The sequence below is a fragment of the Aegilops tauschii genome, chromosome 5 (assembly GCF_002575655.3).
Source record: "Aegilops tauschii subsp. strangulata cultivar AL8/78 chromosome 5, Aet v6.0, whole genome shotgun sequence".
NCBI lineage: Eukaryota > Viridiplantae > Streptophyta > Magnoliopsida > Poales > Poaceae > Aegilops > Aegilops tauschii.
In genome coordinates this window covers 437346268-437364526 of record NC_053039.3, presented here as the reverse complement: position 1 = coordinate 437364526, position 18259 = coordinate 437346268, and the positions used below count along the sequence as shown (strand labels likewise).

Genomic DNA, 18259 nt, shown 5'->3' with positions numbered 1-18259 from the left:
ATTTTCTTACTAAAATATATAAAGTAGCTATATATAGTAATATTTTAATTAGATCATCAAATCTCATATACCTAAATTTTCTTACTAAAAATAAACTAGTTCGATTAATTCAACTAGTTCAACTAAGCATTTACTACAAATAAACTAGTTATATTAATTCAACTAGTTCAAATAATCTCATATACCTAAATTTTCTTACTAAAAATAAACTAGTTCTATTAATTCAACTAGTTCAAATCTTATATATATACCTAATTAATATCTAGCTAATTTATCTAACAATTGACATTAATATTTAACAACTTTTCTATCTAATTCATCTAACATTAACATTCTAACATTCTTATCTACGTAATTCATCTAACATTAATCTAAACAACAGAAAACGGAAAATAAGTAAAAAAACAATGTGTGTGTGTATGTGTGTGTGTACGAGCGGGGGGCGGCGGCGCGAGACGACGACGCGACGGGGACGGCGCGACGACGGGCGGCGGGCCGGGGGCGACGGTGCGATCGAGACGGCGCGATCGAGACGGCGACGTAGTACGGGAAGGCGGCGCGAGACGGCGACGACGGGGACGGCGACAATGGGCGGCGGGGGCGACGGCGCGCGGCAGGGGCGGCGAGGGCGGCGCGCGATGGGCGACGGCGATGTCGTGCGAAGAAGTTGGAGAAGAAGTGGTGATCGATGAAACTGAATTTTTCGTAAGTGCCATATATATAGGAGGGGCCTTTAGTACCGGTTGGAGCCGCCAACCAGTACTAAAGGCCAATTTTGGCCAGGTCAAGCGGCGGGAAACGACCCCTTTAGTACCGGTTCATGGCTCCAACCGGTACTAAAGGCCCACCCATTAGTACCGGTTGGAGCCACGAACCGGTACTAATGGTTGTGCGCTGCCACCCGCGGTGCACAATGTTTAGTCCCACCTCGCCGAGCGAAGGGCAGTCGCACTGGTTTATAAACCCAGCCGCGGCTGCTCCTTCTAACTCCTCTATATAGCAGGCTTCTGGGCCTAACTATGGCGCACTGCCCTGTGAGCCTGCTGGCCCTTCTGGGCCTGAATTTGCACACCCTAGGTCTGGCAGGCCCACTGGGCAGCGCCCCAACAATTTTTTATATAGTTTTTTTTCTTTTCTACATTATTTATTTTCTTCTATTTATTTTTGACTAATTTTTTATATAGTTTTTTCTTTTCTGCTTTATTTATTTTCTTCTATTTATTTCTGAGTAGTTTTTTTGCTGTATTTAGTTTCTTTGTGAATATTTTTGCTTTAGCTCTCTAAACAAATTGGTAAATGACTGAAAAACAGCAAATGATGTCAGAACGTGTTGGAAATTGATGACGTCTCTTTGAATGCTGCATACTGAACGTAAAAAAATTCTGGAGTTCAAATAAGTTTAAAAAACATTGAAGTGCCCGTGTAACAGATGAGTTCTCGTCTGAAACCCTGATACTCCGAAAGAGATTGTCCAGTTTGTACACGAAGTGCGTCCAGTTTTTGCCGTGACCCTCTCTACTCTTTCGCACATGCTATGCGGGTGAAATGATGATACCATGCCAAGTTTCAACATTTTCAGAGTTCATTTTGTAGTGATTTTTAATTTCACGGTCATTTAGCTCTCTAAACAAATCGGTAAATGACTAAAAACAGCAAATGATGTCAGAACGTGTTGGAAATTGATGACGTCGCTTTGAATGCTGCATCCTGAACGCAGAAAAGTCTGGAGTTCAAATAAGTTTAAAAAACATTGAAGTGTCCGTGTAACAGATGAGTTCTCGTCCGAAACCCTGATACTCCGAAAGAGATTGTCCAGTTTGTACACGAAGTGCGTCAAGTGTTTGCCGTGACCCTCTCTACTCTTTCGCTCATGCTATGCGGGTGAAATGATGATACCATGCCAAGTTTCAACATTTTCAGAGTTCATTTTGTAGTGATTTTCAATTTCACGGTCATTTAGCTCTCTAAACAAATCGGTAAATGACTGAAAAACAGCAAATGATGTCAGGACGTGTTGGAAATTGATGACGTTGCTTTGAATGCTGCATACTAAACGCAAAAAAAGTCTGGAGTTCAAATAAGTTTGAAAAACATTGAAGTGCCCGTGTAACATATGAGTTCTCGTCTGAAACCTTGATACTCCGAAAGAGATTGTCCAGTTTGTACACGAAGTGCTTCCAGTTTTTGCCGTGACCCTCTCTACTCTTTCGCACATGCTATGCGGGTGAAATGATGATACCATGCCAAGTTTCAACATTTTCAGAGTTCATTTTGTAGTGATTTTTAATTTCACGGTCATTTAGCTCTAAACAAATCGGTAAATGACTGAAAAACAGCAAATGATGTCAGAACGTGTTGGAAATTGATGACGTTGCTTTGAATGCTGCATACTGAACGCAAAAAAAGTCTGGAGTTCAAATAAGTTTAAAAAACATTGACGTGCCCGTGTAACAGATGAGTTCTCGTCCGAAACCCTGATACTCCGAAAGAGATTGTCCAGTTTGTACAGGAAGTGCATCCAGTTTTTGCCGTGACCCTCTCTACTCTTCGTACATGCTATGCGGGTGAAATGATGATACCATGCCAAGTTTCAACATTTTCAGAGTTCATTTTGTAGTGATTTTCAATTTCACAGTCATTTAGCTCTCTAAACAAATCGATAAATGACTGAAAAACAGCAAATGATGTCAGAACCTGTTGGAAATTGATGACGTCGCTTTGAATGCTGCATACTAAACGCAAAAAGTCTGGAGTTCAAATAAGTTTGAAAAACATTGAAGTGCCCGTGTAACATATGAGTTCTCGTCCGAAACCCTGATACTCCGAAAGAGATTGTCCAGTTTGTACACGAAGTGCTTCCAGTTTTTGCCGTGACCCTCTCTACTCTTTCGCACATGCTATGCGGGTGAAATGATGATATCATGCCAAGTTTCAACATTTTCAGAGTTCATTTTGTAGTGATTTTCAATTTGACAGTCATTTAGCTCTCTAAACAAATCGGTAAATGACTGAAAAACAGCAAATGATGTCAGAACATGTTGCAAATTGATGACGTTGCTTTGAATGCTGCATACTGAACGCAAAAAAGTCTGGAGTTCAAATAAGTTTAAAAAACATTGAAGTGCCCGTGTAACAGATGAGTTCTCGTCCGAAACCCCAATACTCCAAAAGAGATTGTCCAGTTTGTACACGAAGTGCGTCCAGTTTTTGCCGTGACCCTCTCTACTTTTTCGCACATGCTATGCGGGTGAAATGATGATACCATGCCAAGTTTCAACATTTTCAGAGTTCATTTTGTAGTGATTTTCAATTTCACGGTCATTTAGCTCTCTAAACAAATCGGTAAATGACTGAAAAATAGCAAATGATGTCAGAACGTGTTGGAAATTGATGACGTCGCTTTGAATGCTGCATACTGAACGCAAAAAAATTCTGGAGTTCAAATAAGTTTAAAAAACATTGAAGTGCCCGTGTAACAGATGAGTTCTCGTCCGAAACCCTGATACTCCGAAAGAGATTGTCCAGTTTGTACACGAAGTGCGTCCAGTTTTCAAGTGAGTGGAGAGAGTGAGGGGCGGCCGGCAGGGGAGGACCGGCGCGGGGGATTGAGGGGGACACCGAGTGAGTGGAGAGAGTGAGGGCGTAAACATGTAAAAGTATACATAAAAAATACATTGATTATCAATGATCTTTTTGTGTACAATCTGAATTGTCAATATGAGTCCTCAACGGTTTAGAAACCGGTGAAGACTCATATTGCGACCACAAATTCTACACATAGAGTTCAATCAAGACCAAGTGCTTGTGATAGTTTGAGAAGTAACATATTTAAGGTGGTAAAAATCTTGCTAGGGGAGCGAGGTGGGACTAAAAACAGACTGCCACAACCTCTTTACTACCGGTTCATGCCACGAACCGATACTAAAGGGGTTGGTCGGGCCCCAGCCTCTTTAGTACCGGTTCGTGGCATGAACCGGTACTAAAGTTCGCACTGAACCGGTACTAAAGATCTCCTCCCGCCTAGCCATTTGAACCGGCACTAATGGACACATTAGTTCTGGCTCAAAATCAAACCGGCACTAATGTGCTTGACATTTGACCCTTTTTCTACTAGTGCAAGTCGCCTACACCTAGGCCACTCACGGGAAGAGACTCAACGCTCTCAAGCGTGGCACAAAACTTGTTGCATTCTTGTTGAATAAACCCCCTTCTCTTTTGGATTGGGTTGATGCCACGGGTGCTCGCAAATTTGTAGAGCGGAAACTCCCTACATTCAGGAATGGTGCCATGAACTCTCGTTCAAAAAACGGATCTGTTTTGCTCGGCACCGGTCTTGGGATCTTGCCCTATCTCCTTCCAGCTTCGCAAATCAATATGTCCTCATCTTCATTGTATGACCCCGTGCGAATGCTTTGCCTCCTCTTTTGTGCATTGCCCCTTTGGGTGAGCTCATCGATAACAATGGCTCGACCTCAGTGTGTGTACGCCCTCTTCTTCCTCTTCGCAATAGATATCTTCATGCCACGAGTTGACATGGGCATCGGCCTCTTCTTCTTCATGGCCACCAAAGTGTTCGACACCATCATGGCCGCGACCATCTTGGCTTTGGGTCTCGTCGGGATCGAAGCCTTTGAAGGAAATATGCCCTAGAGGCAATAATAAAGTTATTATTTATTTCCTTATATCATGATAAATGTTTATTCATGCTAAAATTGTATTAACCGGAAACATGATACATGTGTGAATACATAGACAAACAGAGTGTCACTAGTATGCCTCTACTTGACTAGCTCGTTGATCAAAGATGGTTATGTTTCCTAGCCATAGACATGAGTTGTCATTTGATTAAGGGGATCACATCATTAGGAGAATGATGTGATTGACTTGACCCATTCCGTTAGCTTAGCACACGATCGTTTAGTATTCTGCTATTGCTTTCTTCATGACTTATACATGTTCCTATGACTATGAGATTATGCAACTCCCATTTACCGGAGGAACACTTTGTGTGCTACCAAACGTCACAACGTAACTGGGTGATTATAAAGGTGCTCTACAGGTGTCTCCAAAGGTACTTGTTGGGTTGGCGTATTTCGAGATTAGGATTTGTCACTCCGATTGTCGGAGAGGTATCTCTGGGCCCACCCGGTAATGCACATCACTTAAACCTTGCAAGCATTGCAACTAATAAGTAAGTTGCGGGATGATGTATTACGGAACGAGTAAAGAGACTTGCCGGTAACGAGATTGAACTAGGTATTGAGATACCGACGATCGAATCTCGGGCAAGTAACATACCGATGACAAAGGGAACAACGTGTGTTGTTATGTGGTTTGACCGATAAAGATCTTCGTAGAATATGTGGGAGCCAATATGAGCATCCAGGTTCCGCTATTGGTTATTGGCCGGAGACGTGTCTCGGTCATGTCTACATAGTTCTCGAACCCATAGGGTCCGCACGCTTAAAGTTTCGATGACAGTTATATTATGAGTTTATATGTTTTGATGTACCGAAGGTAGTTCAGAGTCCCGGATGTGATCACGGACATGACGAGGAGTCTCTAAATGGTCGAGACATGAATATTGATATATTGGACGACTATATTCGAACACCGGAATGGTTCCGGGGGTTATCGGATATATACCGGAGTACCGGGGGGTTACCGGAACCCCCCCGGAGGTTATTGGGTCTCATGGGCCCAATTGGTGGAAGAGGAGAGGCGGCCAAGGGGCAGCCGCGCGCCCCTCCCCCCAAGTCCGTATTGGACAAGGAGGGGGGCAGCGCCCCCCTTTCCTTGCCCCCTCTCTCTCCTTCCCTCTCCTCTCCTAATCCAACAAGGAAAAGGGAGGTAGTCCTACTCCTGGTGGGAGTAGGACTCCTCCTGGCGCGCCCCTCCTGGCCGGCCGCCTCTCCCCCCTTGCTCCTTTATATACGGGGGCAGGGGGCACCCTAGAGACACAACAATTGATCATTGATCTTTTAGCCGTGTGCGGTGCCCCCCTCCACCATAGTCCACCTCGATAATATTGTAGCGGTGCTTAGTCGAAGCCCTGCGTCGGTAGAACATCATCATTGTCACCACGCCGTCGTGCTGACGAAACTCTCCCTGAACACTTGGCTGGATCGGAGTTCGAGGGACGTCATCAGGCTGAACGTGTGCTGAACTCGGAGGTGCCGTGCGTTCGGTACTTGATCGGTCGGATCGTGAAGACCTACGACTACATCAACCGCGTTGTGCTAACGCTTGCGCTTTTGGTCTACGAGGGTACATGGACAACACTCTCCCCTCTCGTTGCTATGCATCACCATGATCTTGCGTGTGCGTAGGAATTTTTTTGAAATTACTACGTTCCCCAATAGTGGCATCCGAGCCTGGTTTTATGTGTTGATGTAATATGCACGAGTAGAACACAAGTGAGTTGTGGGCGATATAAGTCATACTGCTTACCAGCATGTTACACTTTGGTTCGGCGGTATTGTTGGATGAAGCGACCCGGACCGACATTACGCGTACGCTTACGCGAGACTGGTTCTACCGACGAGCTTTGCACACAGGTGGCTGGCGGGTGTCAGTTTCTCCAACTTTAGTTGAACCGAGTGTGGCTACGCCCGGTCCTTGAGAAGGTTAAAACAACACTAACTTGACGAACTATCATTGTGGTTTTGATGCGTAGGTAAGGACGGTTCTTGCTCAGCCCGTAACAGCCACGTAAAACTTGCAACAACAAAGTAGAGGACGTCTGACTTGTTTTTGCAGGGCATGTTGTGATGTGATATGGTTAAGGCATGATGCTAAATTTTATTGTATGAGATGATCATGTTTTGTAACCGAGTTATCGGCAACTGGCAGGAGCCATATGGTTGTCGCTTTATTGTATGCAATGCAATCGCCCTGTAATGCTTTACTTTATCACTAAGCGGTAGCGATAGTCGTAGAAGCATAAGATTGGCGAGACGACAATGATGCTACGATGGAGATCAAGGTGTCGCGCCGGTGATGATGGTGATCATGACGGTGCTTCGAAGATGGACATCACAAGCACAAGATGATGATGGCCATATCATATCACTTATATTGATTGCATGTGATGTTTATCTTTTATGCATCTTATCTTGCTTTGATTGACGGTAGCATTATAAGATGATCTCTCACTAAATTATCAAGGTATAAGTGTTCTCCCTAAGTATGCACTGTTGCGAAAGTTCTTCGCGCTGAGACACCACGTGATGATCGGGTGTGATAGGCTCTACGTTCAAATACAACGGGTGCAAAACAGTTGCACACGCGGAATACTCAGGTTAAACTTGACGAGCCTAGCATATAACAGATATGGCTTCGGAACACGGAGACCAAAAGGTCGAGCGTGAATCATATAGTAGATATGATCAACATAGTGATGTTCACCAAAACTACTCCATCTCACGTGATGATCGGACATGGTTTAGTTGATTTGGATCACGTGATCACTTAGAGGATTAGAGGGATGTCTATCTAAGTGTGAGTTCTTAAATAATATGATTAATTGAACTTAAATTTATCATGAACTTAGTACCTGATAGTATTTTGCTTGTCTATGTTGATTGTAGATAGATGGCATGTGTTGTTGTTCTGTTGAATTTTAATGCGTTCCTTGAGAAAGCAAAGTTGAAAGATGATGGTAGCAATTACACGAACTGGGTCCGTAACTTGAGGATTATCCTCATTGCTACACAGAACAATTACGTCCTGGAAGCACCGGTAGGTGCCAGACCTGCTGCAGGAGCAACACCAGATGTTATGAACGTCTGGCAGAGCAAAGCTGATGACTACTCAATAGTTCAGTGTGCCATGCTTTACGGCTTAGAACTGGGACTTCAACGACGTTTTGAACATCATGGAGCATATGAGATGTTCCAGGAGTTGAAGTTAATATTTCAAGCAAATGTCCGGATTGAGAGATATGAAGTCTCCAATAAGTTCTACAGCTGTAAGATGGAGGAGAATAGTTCTGTCAGTGAGCATATACTCAAAATGTCTGGGGTATAACAATCACTTGATTCAACTGGGAGTTAATCTTCCGGATGATAGCGTCATTGACAGAATTCTTCAATCACTGCCACCAAGCTACAAGAGCTTCGTGATGAACTATAACATGCAAGGGATGGATAAGACAATTCCCGAGCTCTTCGCAATGCTAAAGGCTGCGGAGGTAGAAATCAAGAAGGAGCATCAAGTGTTGATGGTCAACAAGACCACCAGTTTCAAGAAAAAGGGCAAAGGGAAGAAGAAGGGGAACTTCAAGAAGAACAGCAAACAAGTTGCTTCTCAGGAGAAGAAACCCAAGTCTGGACCTAAGCCTGAGACTGAGTGCTTCTACTGCAAACAGACTGGTCACTGGAAGCGGAACTGCCCCAAGTATTTGGCGGATAAGAAGGATGGCAAGGTGAACAAAGGTATATGTGATATACATGTTATTGATGTGTACCTTACTAATGCTCGCAGTAGCACCTGGGTATTTGATACTGGTTCTGTTGCTAATATTTGCAACTCGAAACAGGGACTACAGATTAAGCGAAGATTGGCTAAGGACGAGGTGACGATGCGCATGGGAAATGGTTCCAAAGTCGATGTGATCGCGGTCGGCACGCTACCTCTAAATCTACCTTCGGGATTAGTTTTAGACCTGAATAATTGTTATTTGGTGCCAGTGTTGAGCATGAACATTATATCTGGATCTTGTTTGATGCGAGACGGTTATTCATTTAAATCAGAGAATAATGGTTGTTCTATTTATATGAGTAATATCTTTTATGGTCATGCACCCTTGAAGAGTGGTCTATTTTTGTTGAATCTCGATAGTAGTGATACACATATTCATAATATTGAAGCCAAAAGATGCAGAGTTGATAATGATAGTGCAACTTATTTGTGGCACTGCCGTTTAGGTCATATCGGTGTAAAGCGCATGAAGAAACTCCATACTGATGGACTTTTGGAACCACTTGATTATGAATCACTTGGTACTTGCGAACCGTGCCTCATGGGCAAGATGACTAAAACGCCGTTCTCCGGAACTATGGAGCGAGCAACAGATTTGTTGGAAATCATACATACAGATGTATGTGGTCCGATGAATGTTGAGGCTCGCGGCGGATATCGTTATTTTCTCACCTTCACAGATGATTTGAGCAGATATGGGTATATCTACTTAATGAAACATAAGTCTGAAACATTTGAAAAGTTCAAAGAATTTCAGAGTGAAGTTGAAAATCATCGTAACAAGAAAATAAAGTTTCTACGATCTGATCGTGGAGGAGGATATTTGAGTTACGAGTTTGGTCTTCATTTGAAACAATGCGAAATGGTGTGTCCGAACGTCGTAATCGTACTTTACTAGATATGGTGCGATCTATGATGTCTCTTACTGATTTACCGCTATCGTTTTGGGGATTTGCTTTAGAGACGGCTGCATTCACGTTAAATAGGACACCATCGAAATTCGTTGAGACGACGCCTTATGAACTGTGGTTTGGCAAGAAACCAAAGTTGTCGTTTCTTAAAGTTTGGGGCTGCGATGCTTATGTGAAAAAGCTTCAACCTGATAAGCTCGAACCCAAGTCGGAAAAATGTGTCTTCATAGGGTACCCAAAAGAGACTGTTGGGTACACCTTCTATCACAGATCCGAAGGCAAGACTTTTGTTGCTAAATTTGGAATCTTTATAGAGAAGGAGTTTCTCTCGAAAGAAGTGAGTGGGAGGAAAGTAGAACTTGATGAGGTAACTGTACATGCTCCCTTATTGGAAAGTAGTTCATCACAGAAACCGGTTTCTGTGACACCTACACCAATTAGTGCGGAAGTTAATGATGATGATCATGAAACTTCAGCTCAAGTTGTTACTGAACCTCGTAGATCAACCAGAGTAAGATCCGCACCAGAGTGGTACGGTAATCCTGTTCTGGAAGTCATGTTACTAGAGCATGATGAACCTAGGAACTATGAAGAAGCGATGGTGAGCCCAGATTCCGCAAAATGGCTTGAGGCCATGAAATCTGAGATGGGATCCATGTATGAGAACAAAGTGTGGACTTTGATTGACTTGCCCGATGATCGGCAAGCCATTGAGAATAAATGGATCTTCAAGAAGAAGACTGACGCTGACGGTAATGTTACTGTCTATAAAGCTCGACTTGTTGCAAAAGGTTTTCGACAAGTTCAAGGGATTGATTACGATGAGACTTTCTCACCCGTAGCGATGCTTAAGTCTGTCCGAATCATGTTAGCAATTGCCGCATTTTATGATTATGAAATTTGGCAAATGGATGTCAAAAGTGCATTCCTGAATGGATTTCTGGAAGAAGAGTTGTATATGATGCAACCGGAAGGTTTTGTCGATCCAAAAGGAGATAACAAAGTGTGCAAGCTCCAGCGATCCATTTATGGACTGGTGCAAGCCTCTCGAAGTTGGAATAAACACTTTGATAGTGTGATCAAAGCATTTGGTTTTATACAAACTTTTGGAGAAGCATGTATTTCCAAGAAAATGAGTGGGAGCTCTGTAGCATTTCTGATATTATATGTGGATGACATATTACTGATTGGAAATGATATAAAATTTCTGGATAGCATAAAGGGATACTTGAATAAGAGTTTTTCAATGAAAGACCTCGGTGAAGCTGCTTATATATTGGGCATCAAGATCTATAGAGATAGATCAAGACGCTTAATTGGACTTTCACAAAGCACATACCTTGACAAAGTTTTGAAGAAGTTCAAAATGGATCAAGCAAGGAAAGGGTTCTTGCCTGTGTTACAAGGTGTGAAGTTGAGTAAGACTCAATGCCCGACCACTGCAGAAGATAGAGAGAAGATGAAAGATGTTCCCTATGCTTCACCCACAGGCTCTAGCATGTATGCAATGTTGTGTACCAGACCTGATGTGTGCCTTGCTATAAGTTTAGCAGGGAAGTACCAAACTAATCCAGGAGTGGATCACTGAACAGCGGTCAAGAACATCCTGAAATACCTGAAAAGGACTAAGGATATGTTTCTCATTTATGGAGGTGACAAAGAGCTAGTCGTAAATGGTTACGTCGATGCAAGCTTTGACACTGATCCGGACGATTCTAAATCGCAAACCGGATACGTGTTTACATTAAATGGTGGAGCTGTCAGTTGGTGCAGTTCTAAACAAAGCGTTGTGGTGGGATCTATGTGCGAAGCGGAGTACATAGCTGCTTCGGAAGCAGCAAATGAAGGAGTCTGGATGAAGGAGTTCATATCCGATCTAGGTGTCATACCTAGTGCATCGGGTCCAATGAAAATCTTTTGTGACAATACTAGTGCAATTGCCTTGGCGAAGGAATCCAGATTTCACAAGAGAACCAAGCACATCAAGAGACGCTTCAATTCCATCCGGGATCTAGTCCAGGTGGGAGACATAGAAATTTGCAAGATACATACGGATCTGAATGTTGTAGACCCGTTGACTAAGCCTCTTCCACGAGCAAAACCTGATCAGCACCAAGGCTCCATGGGTGTTAGAATCATTACTGTGTAATCTAGATTATTGACTCTAGTGCAAGTGGGAGACTGAAGGAAATATGCCCTAGAGGCAATAATAAAGTTATTATTTATTTCCTTATATCATGATAAATGTTTATTATTCATGCTAGAATTGTATTAACCGGAAACATGATACATGTGTGAATACATAGACAAACAGAGTGTCACTAGTATGCCTCTACTTGACTAGCTCGTTCATCAAAGATGGTTATGTTTTCTAGCCATAGACATGAGTTGTCATTTGATTAACGGGATCACATCATTAGGAGAATGATGTGATTGACTTGACCCATTCCGTTAGCCTAGCACACGATCGTTTAGTATTCTGCTATTGCTTTCTTCATGACTTATACATGTTCCTATGACTATGAGATTATGCAACTCCCGTTTACCGGAGGAACACTTTGTGTGCTACCAAACGTCACAACATAACTGGGTGATTATAAAGGTGCTCTACAGGTGTCTCCAAAGGTACTTGTTGGGTTGGCGTATTTCGAGATTAGGATTTATCACTCCGATTGTCGGAGAGGTATCTCTGGGCCCACTCGGTAATGCACATCACTTAAGCCTTGCAAGCATTGCAACTAATAAGCTAGTTGCGGGATGATGTATTACGGAACGAGTAAAGAGACTTGCCGGTAACGAGATTGAACTAGGTATTGAGATACCGACGATCGAATCTCGGGCAAGTAACATACCGATGACAAAGGGAACAACGTATGTTGTTATGCGGTTTGACCGATAAAGATCTTCATAGAATATGTGGGAGCCAATATGAGCATCCAGGTTCCGCTATTGGTTATTGGCCGGAGACGTGTCTCAGTCATGTCTACATAGTTCTCGAACCCGTAGGGTCCGCACGCTTAAAGTTTCGATGACAGTTATATTATGAGTTTATATGTTTTGATGTACCGAAGGTAGTTCGGAGTCCCGGATGTGATCACGGACATGACGAGGAGTCTTGAAATGGTTGAGACATGAAGATTGATATATTGGACGACTATATTCGGACACCGGAATGGTTCGGGGGGTTATCGGATATATACCGGAGTACCGGGGGGGTTACCGGAACCCCCCGGAGGTTATTGGGCCTCATGGGCCCAATTGGTGGATGAGGAGAGGCGGCCAAGGGGCAGCCGCGCGCCCCTCCCCCCCAAGTCCGTATTGGACAAGGAGGGGGGCGGCGCCCCCCCTTTCCTATCCCCCTCTCTCTCCTTCCCTCTCCTGTCCTAATCCAACAAGGAAAAGGGAGGGAGTCCTACTCCCAGTGGGAGTAGGACTCCTCCTGGCGCCCCCCTCCTGGTCGGTCGCCTCTCCCCCCTTGCTCCTTTATATATGGGGGCAGGGGGCACCCTAGAGACACAACAATTGATCATTGATCTTTTAGCCGAAACTCTCCCTCAACACTCGGCTGGATCGGAGTTCAAGGGACGTCATCGGGCTGAACGTGTGCTGAACTCGGAGGTGTCGTGCGTTCGGTACTTGATCGGTCGGATCATGAAGACGTACGACTACATCAACCGCGTTGTGCTAACGCTTCCGCTTTCGGTCTACGAGGGTACGTGGACAACACTCTCCCCTCTCGTTGCTATGCATCACCATGATCTTGCGTGTGCGTAGGATTTTTTTTGAAATTACTACGTTCCCCAACAGCCTTAGCCTTGGCCCTCGGGGTGGAAGGCCTGGCCACGTCCCTCTCCATGAAATTGTTGAAGTCGGGGTCGTCTTGCGTCGGCGTCGGGTTGGACGTTCTGTCAAACAGGTTGCCGGCGTCGGGAAGCTTGACCGTAGGAATCGACCACGTCTGCTTCCTTTACATCCCGGCTGGTTGGTGCCACCAGACCCAGGCGTGGCGTTGAGGTCGATGACGACTGCGGGGTCGGGGGTGGCCAGCGCGGTCACTCTGCCGTCCGACAACGTGGAGAACCGGGTCGGAGCATGCCCGTGCACTGGATGAACACGGGTCGTGTGCGGTGTTATGGAGGAGCCCGGCGATTGGCCTTGTGGAGGGCAAACGGCCGACGAGCATGTGCTTGCTGCGGCCGAAAGAATGACCGTCGCGGGTCGGCACAACCCTAACATGAGGAGGCCCTGCGTCGTTGCCGTCTGTGTGGCCTTGGCGACGATGGCCTCGTTGTCCTAGAGGGCGAACTCGGCGGCGGCCCTCTTGGCCGATTCTCGGTCGAGTCGCTCGAGCTCCGACCTTGGCTTCTTTTTCTTTGTCGCGGGACGGGCGGAGGTGGCGGCCGGGACGGCGGCTGCGGGTTGCTTTGGTGCGCGGGCCATGGAGCGGGCAGGGGCAAGAGAGGGTGGGAGGGTTTTTGGAAAGATGGAGGAAATGTGAGCATTGTGTCCCCGACGGGAGGGTCGGGGAGGACAAGGGTGCGCGTCCCACCTGTCCGCGCCGTATCAGTTTGGACGCAAACACGATCTAAGATTGGGCCGGAAATGAGTCGACCACGGACAAAAGATAAACGCCAGTCCCTTTGCGTCGCGGGTTAAGGTGTGATTTATGTGTGTTTCCATCCAAACGGATGCGGCCGTTCGTCAAGAGCAATCCCTTGACGACTTGACCCCTGCGTCAGCAAGCCCCTGGTCGGTCAACTCCAGAAGCCGCTTTGAGGCTGAGATTGGGAGGTGTCCAGATCTAGAGAAGTACGTACATAGCGGATTTGAAGCAGATAGACACATACAAGAGCTTAAGCGCTGGTGGTTCCCCCTTGGGGCCGTCGGCGGCTAGCCGGAGCAGGGGGCGGAGAAGATGGAGATTGTGGCGACGGCTTTTGTCGGTCGGGTCGCACTGAAGCTGTTCGCGTTTCTAGATGGAAATTACAAGCTACGACGGAACCTGGAGCATGATATCCAGCGCATCCGGATGGAGTTGGACATGATCGACGCCGCCATCCACGACCACGACGGCCGTCGCTCGAGCAGCCAGGTGCAGACCGCCTGGATACAGCTCGCGCGCGAGCTGGGCCACAGCATCGACGACTGCATCGACCGCTTTTCCCACCGCCTGGCCAAGGACGCCGCCGCGTCGCCGCTCCGCAAGACCGTCAGCAGGCTGAAGACGGCGCCGATCCGCACGGAGTTCGCCGCCGAGATCCGGAAGATCAGGAAGATATCGGAAGAGGTGTCCAAGCTGAGAGAGTGCTACGGCGGCGGCGAGTCCAGCACCTCGGAGGCATCCGCACCGGGCGCCCTCTCCGAGGAGGCGCACGCACTTGCGGCCGACCTCGTGGGTATGGACGCGCCCCGCGACGAGCTTCTGGATCTGATAAGGGACACCGACGGCCACCCTAAACAGCTCAAGGTGATCTCCATTGTCGGCTTCGGAGGCTCGGGGAAGACTCTTCTCGCCAGGGAGGTGTACGAGAGCGACACCGTGGTATGCCAGTACAAAGCACGGGCTTGGGTTCGTGCGGCGGACAAAGGCGCGGTGGATGTTCTCAAGGAGATCCTCGAGGAGCTTGGGATGCAGGTAACCGGGGATGCCAGGAAGCTCAGCACACATCTCAGAAAATGCCTCGGGTCAAAGAGGTGAGCCTACTGGAGAAATCCATCACTGACATGTCTCATTTCTCAGTTATTTTTTAACTTCACTTGATTGTTTGTTTGTTTCTGTATGAACAATGGATGTCCTCTGCTGAGTTGTTATTTGATCTGCCCTGTTGACCAGGTTCTTCATTGTTATTGATGACATGAGAACAGAACTTTGGAACACCATGAAAAATTCTTTCCCTGCAGTGATGGGAGTGAGCAGCAGAGTGGTGGTGACCACGCCCATTCAGTACATAGCAAATGCCTGCAGCTCTGCTCACGGTCATGTGTACGCAATGAGAACTCTTAGCGAGGATCTGTCAAGACAGTTGTTCCTCAAAGAAGCTTCCTTGGAGGATTCATCGCCTAGTAATGAGCTCGGTTCAGAAGCACTAAAGAAATGCGATGGTCTGCCACTCGCTCTCGTTACCACAGCCCAGTTCTTGCAGAGCAGAGGTGATCCGACATGGGCAGAGTGGGCAAGGCTGTGCAACAACCTGGGTGAACATCTTGAAACAGAGGACACCTTAGCGAGAATGAAGAGCGTGGTTCGCCACAGCTACGCCAGTCTTCCTGACCATTTTATCAAGACATTCCTGCTATATCTGGGTATTTTCCCGCGTGATCGCCCGGTGAGGAGAGAAAGGCTCATAAGGCGATGGCTAGCTGAAGGTTTATTTGGAGGAGATGCTGAACTCGCCACGTGCTATTTCAAGAAGCTGGTCGACCACAGTATCATTCGGCCTATTGATGTGAGCAACAATACAAAGGTGAAGACGTGCCAAACTCATGGCATGATGCTTGAGTTCATCCTGCACAAGTCCAGATGTGAGAACTTCGTTACCTTGTCACATGATCAGGCACGCCCACCCGGCAAGACCCGTTGGCTTTCACTGCATCATGAAAGTGCCGGACGGGCCAGGATGAGTCGAGAGGATTTACCTTTTGTCCGGTCTTTAACAATCTTTGGTAAGGCACACAAATCTGTTTTGGATTTCTCCAAGTATGAACTGCTGCGAGTTTTGGATCTGGAAGAATGTCAGGATGAATTGAGCGACAAGCATCTCAAAGAGATATGCAACCTGTTACTGCTTAGGTACCTAGGCCTTGGTGGCCCCATTGCAGTGCTTCCCAAGGAAATTGCAAAACTAAAACTTTTGGAGACACTTGATATAACAAGAACCAAGATAGAGATTCTGCCTGTAGAAGTCATTGAGCTGCCTTGTTTGATTCATCTCTTTGGAAAGTTCAAGCTTGAAGATGTAAGTCAGAGAGTAAGTAAGCTGCAGAGATTCCTTTCAGAGAAAAGTAACTTGCAGACGCTATCAGGATTCGTTGCTGACAAAGGAATCGCACAGCTCATGGATCATATGAATAACTTGACAAGGGTGAAAATATGGTGTGAGTCCACTACGGAAGCCAGCAGCATAACTCATCTTTCAAAGTCCATTAAGGGGTTCATCCAGAGAGGTAGCCATGCAAGTGACCATCGTTCACTCTCACTGAATTTCAACGAATGTTCAGAAGACTTGCTGAGTTTTACCCTGGAAAAATCCTGCCATCTCAGTAAACTGAAGCTACAAGGCAACATATTCAGTCTACCTCCATTTGTTACCGCATTGGCTGGTCTCACTGAGCTATGCCTTTCATCCCTTGGTAAGTTCACCGGGGATGTACTTGCTTCCCTGAGCATGGTGCACTCCTTGCAGTACCTGAAGCTGATAGCGACTCACATGGAGAAGTTTGTCATAAGAAAGGGGCAGCTCAATATCCTGCTACGCATGTGCATTGTAGTGCAATCCATGGAAGGTCTAGAAATCGAAGAGGAGGCTCTTCCGTGCTTCGAGTCCCTCCAACTTCTCTGTAAGGGTGTAAACGGTTTCGGTGGCATAAGGATGGAGCTCCTCGGACGTCTCAAGGAGGTGGCTCTTGATGATGGATTGAGTGACAAAGCAAAACAGGAGTGGAAAGAAGCGGCAAAGATGCATCCCAGACGACCCAAGGTTCTGTTTATCAAAACAAGTAAGCAACATCTCAGTCAGATGTCGATCATTTGATGCAGACGGGAGGGATGATGCCTGCTGAGAATTCTGAGACCCCTGGGCCTGGCGTCCAGATGCACCTGCTTAACCAGGCGGCTGAGCAGGCTGTCGTGCATTTGCAGATAACTGCCAACCCCATACTTTTTCGTGGCCAGTGAGGCACGACGGCATCTTTCCATGTACTACACCGCCATCTTAGAGTCCATGGTCGACGGGGCGCGCCTAAGGAACGACAAGAAGAGGACCGGCATGGAGAATCGCTGCCTGGCGAGGGAGATTGTGAATGTCGTCACCTGCGAGGGTGCGGAGAGGGTGGAGCAGCACGAGGTCTTTGGCAAAGTGAAAGACCAACTTCATTGTTGTGCTATGTCCGCATGGCCTGACTTCCTTTGAACCACGTATTGTCTGAACTCTGAACTACCCATTTCGTAGTAATATGTCAGATTTAATATGTTTTTCGTGATATGGCAGGGCTGTTCCATTTTATCCTTCTCTATTTCAGAGGCTTCTTTCTTTTAAACCGTGTAACAGAAATGGGTAAGCACAAACATTACAACGTAGCCAATTGAGTTGAGACCACAAATTCTAGGGTGATATTGTACCAGCTACATGTTCCTAGTGCACACTAGGAAATATTAGAACAGAAGGTCTCATGGGTGATTCAACACTGGTGGTAAGTAAGTTCTCTTCAGATTTTCTGAAATGGAGAACAATATCAAGGCATGCTATTTCTTAAAGTTAATCAAGTCGAGATCAGTCGAATTACAAATTATCGGGATTCAGTTCACAATGCAAAAACAAAATAATAAAAATAAGATTAAAAGCTACAATGTGTGACTGTAGGATGCACCAACTCTTGGTATCGCCACACCACTCAGCTCTTTGACGACATCAAGAGTGAAGCGCGGCTATGGGCTAGAGCTGGCGCCAAAGGCTTAGACAGATTAATTCCTGTAGAAAAACCTCACCCCCTCTCTGCTCAACATACACTCTTGGTATCGCCAGCTTGTGGACGCCACCGAGAGTTGCACCACTGTAAACTGTCTCTCCTACCTATCAATGGAGTGGTACACAACATTGCGTATTCGCGAAAAAAACAACAACTGACTACATGGATGAATTGCATGACAG

At 46.0% G+C, this 18259-nt stretch overlaps 1 protein-coding gene across 1 annotated transcript; it reads left to right on the top strand.

Annotated features, from left to right (window-relative positions):
- Positions 1 to 14072: 14072 nt before the first annotated feature.
- LOC109740688 (disease resistance protein RGA4) lies at positions 14073 to 17720 on the top strand. Its single transcript, XM_020299738.4, has 2 exons — positions 14073 to 15086; positions 15226 to 17720. The coding sequence occupies exons 1-2, from the start codon at positions 14308 to 14310 to the stop codon at positions 17141 to 17143; spliced, it is 2697 nt and encodes an 898-aa protein (XP_020155327.1). The 5' UTR covers positions 14073 to 14307; the 3' UTR covers positions 17144 to 17720.
- Positions 17721 to 18259: the final 539 nt, after the last annotated feature.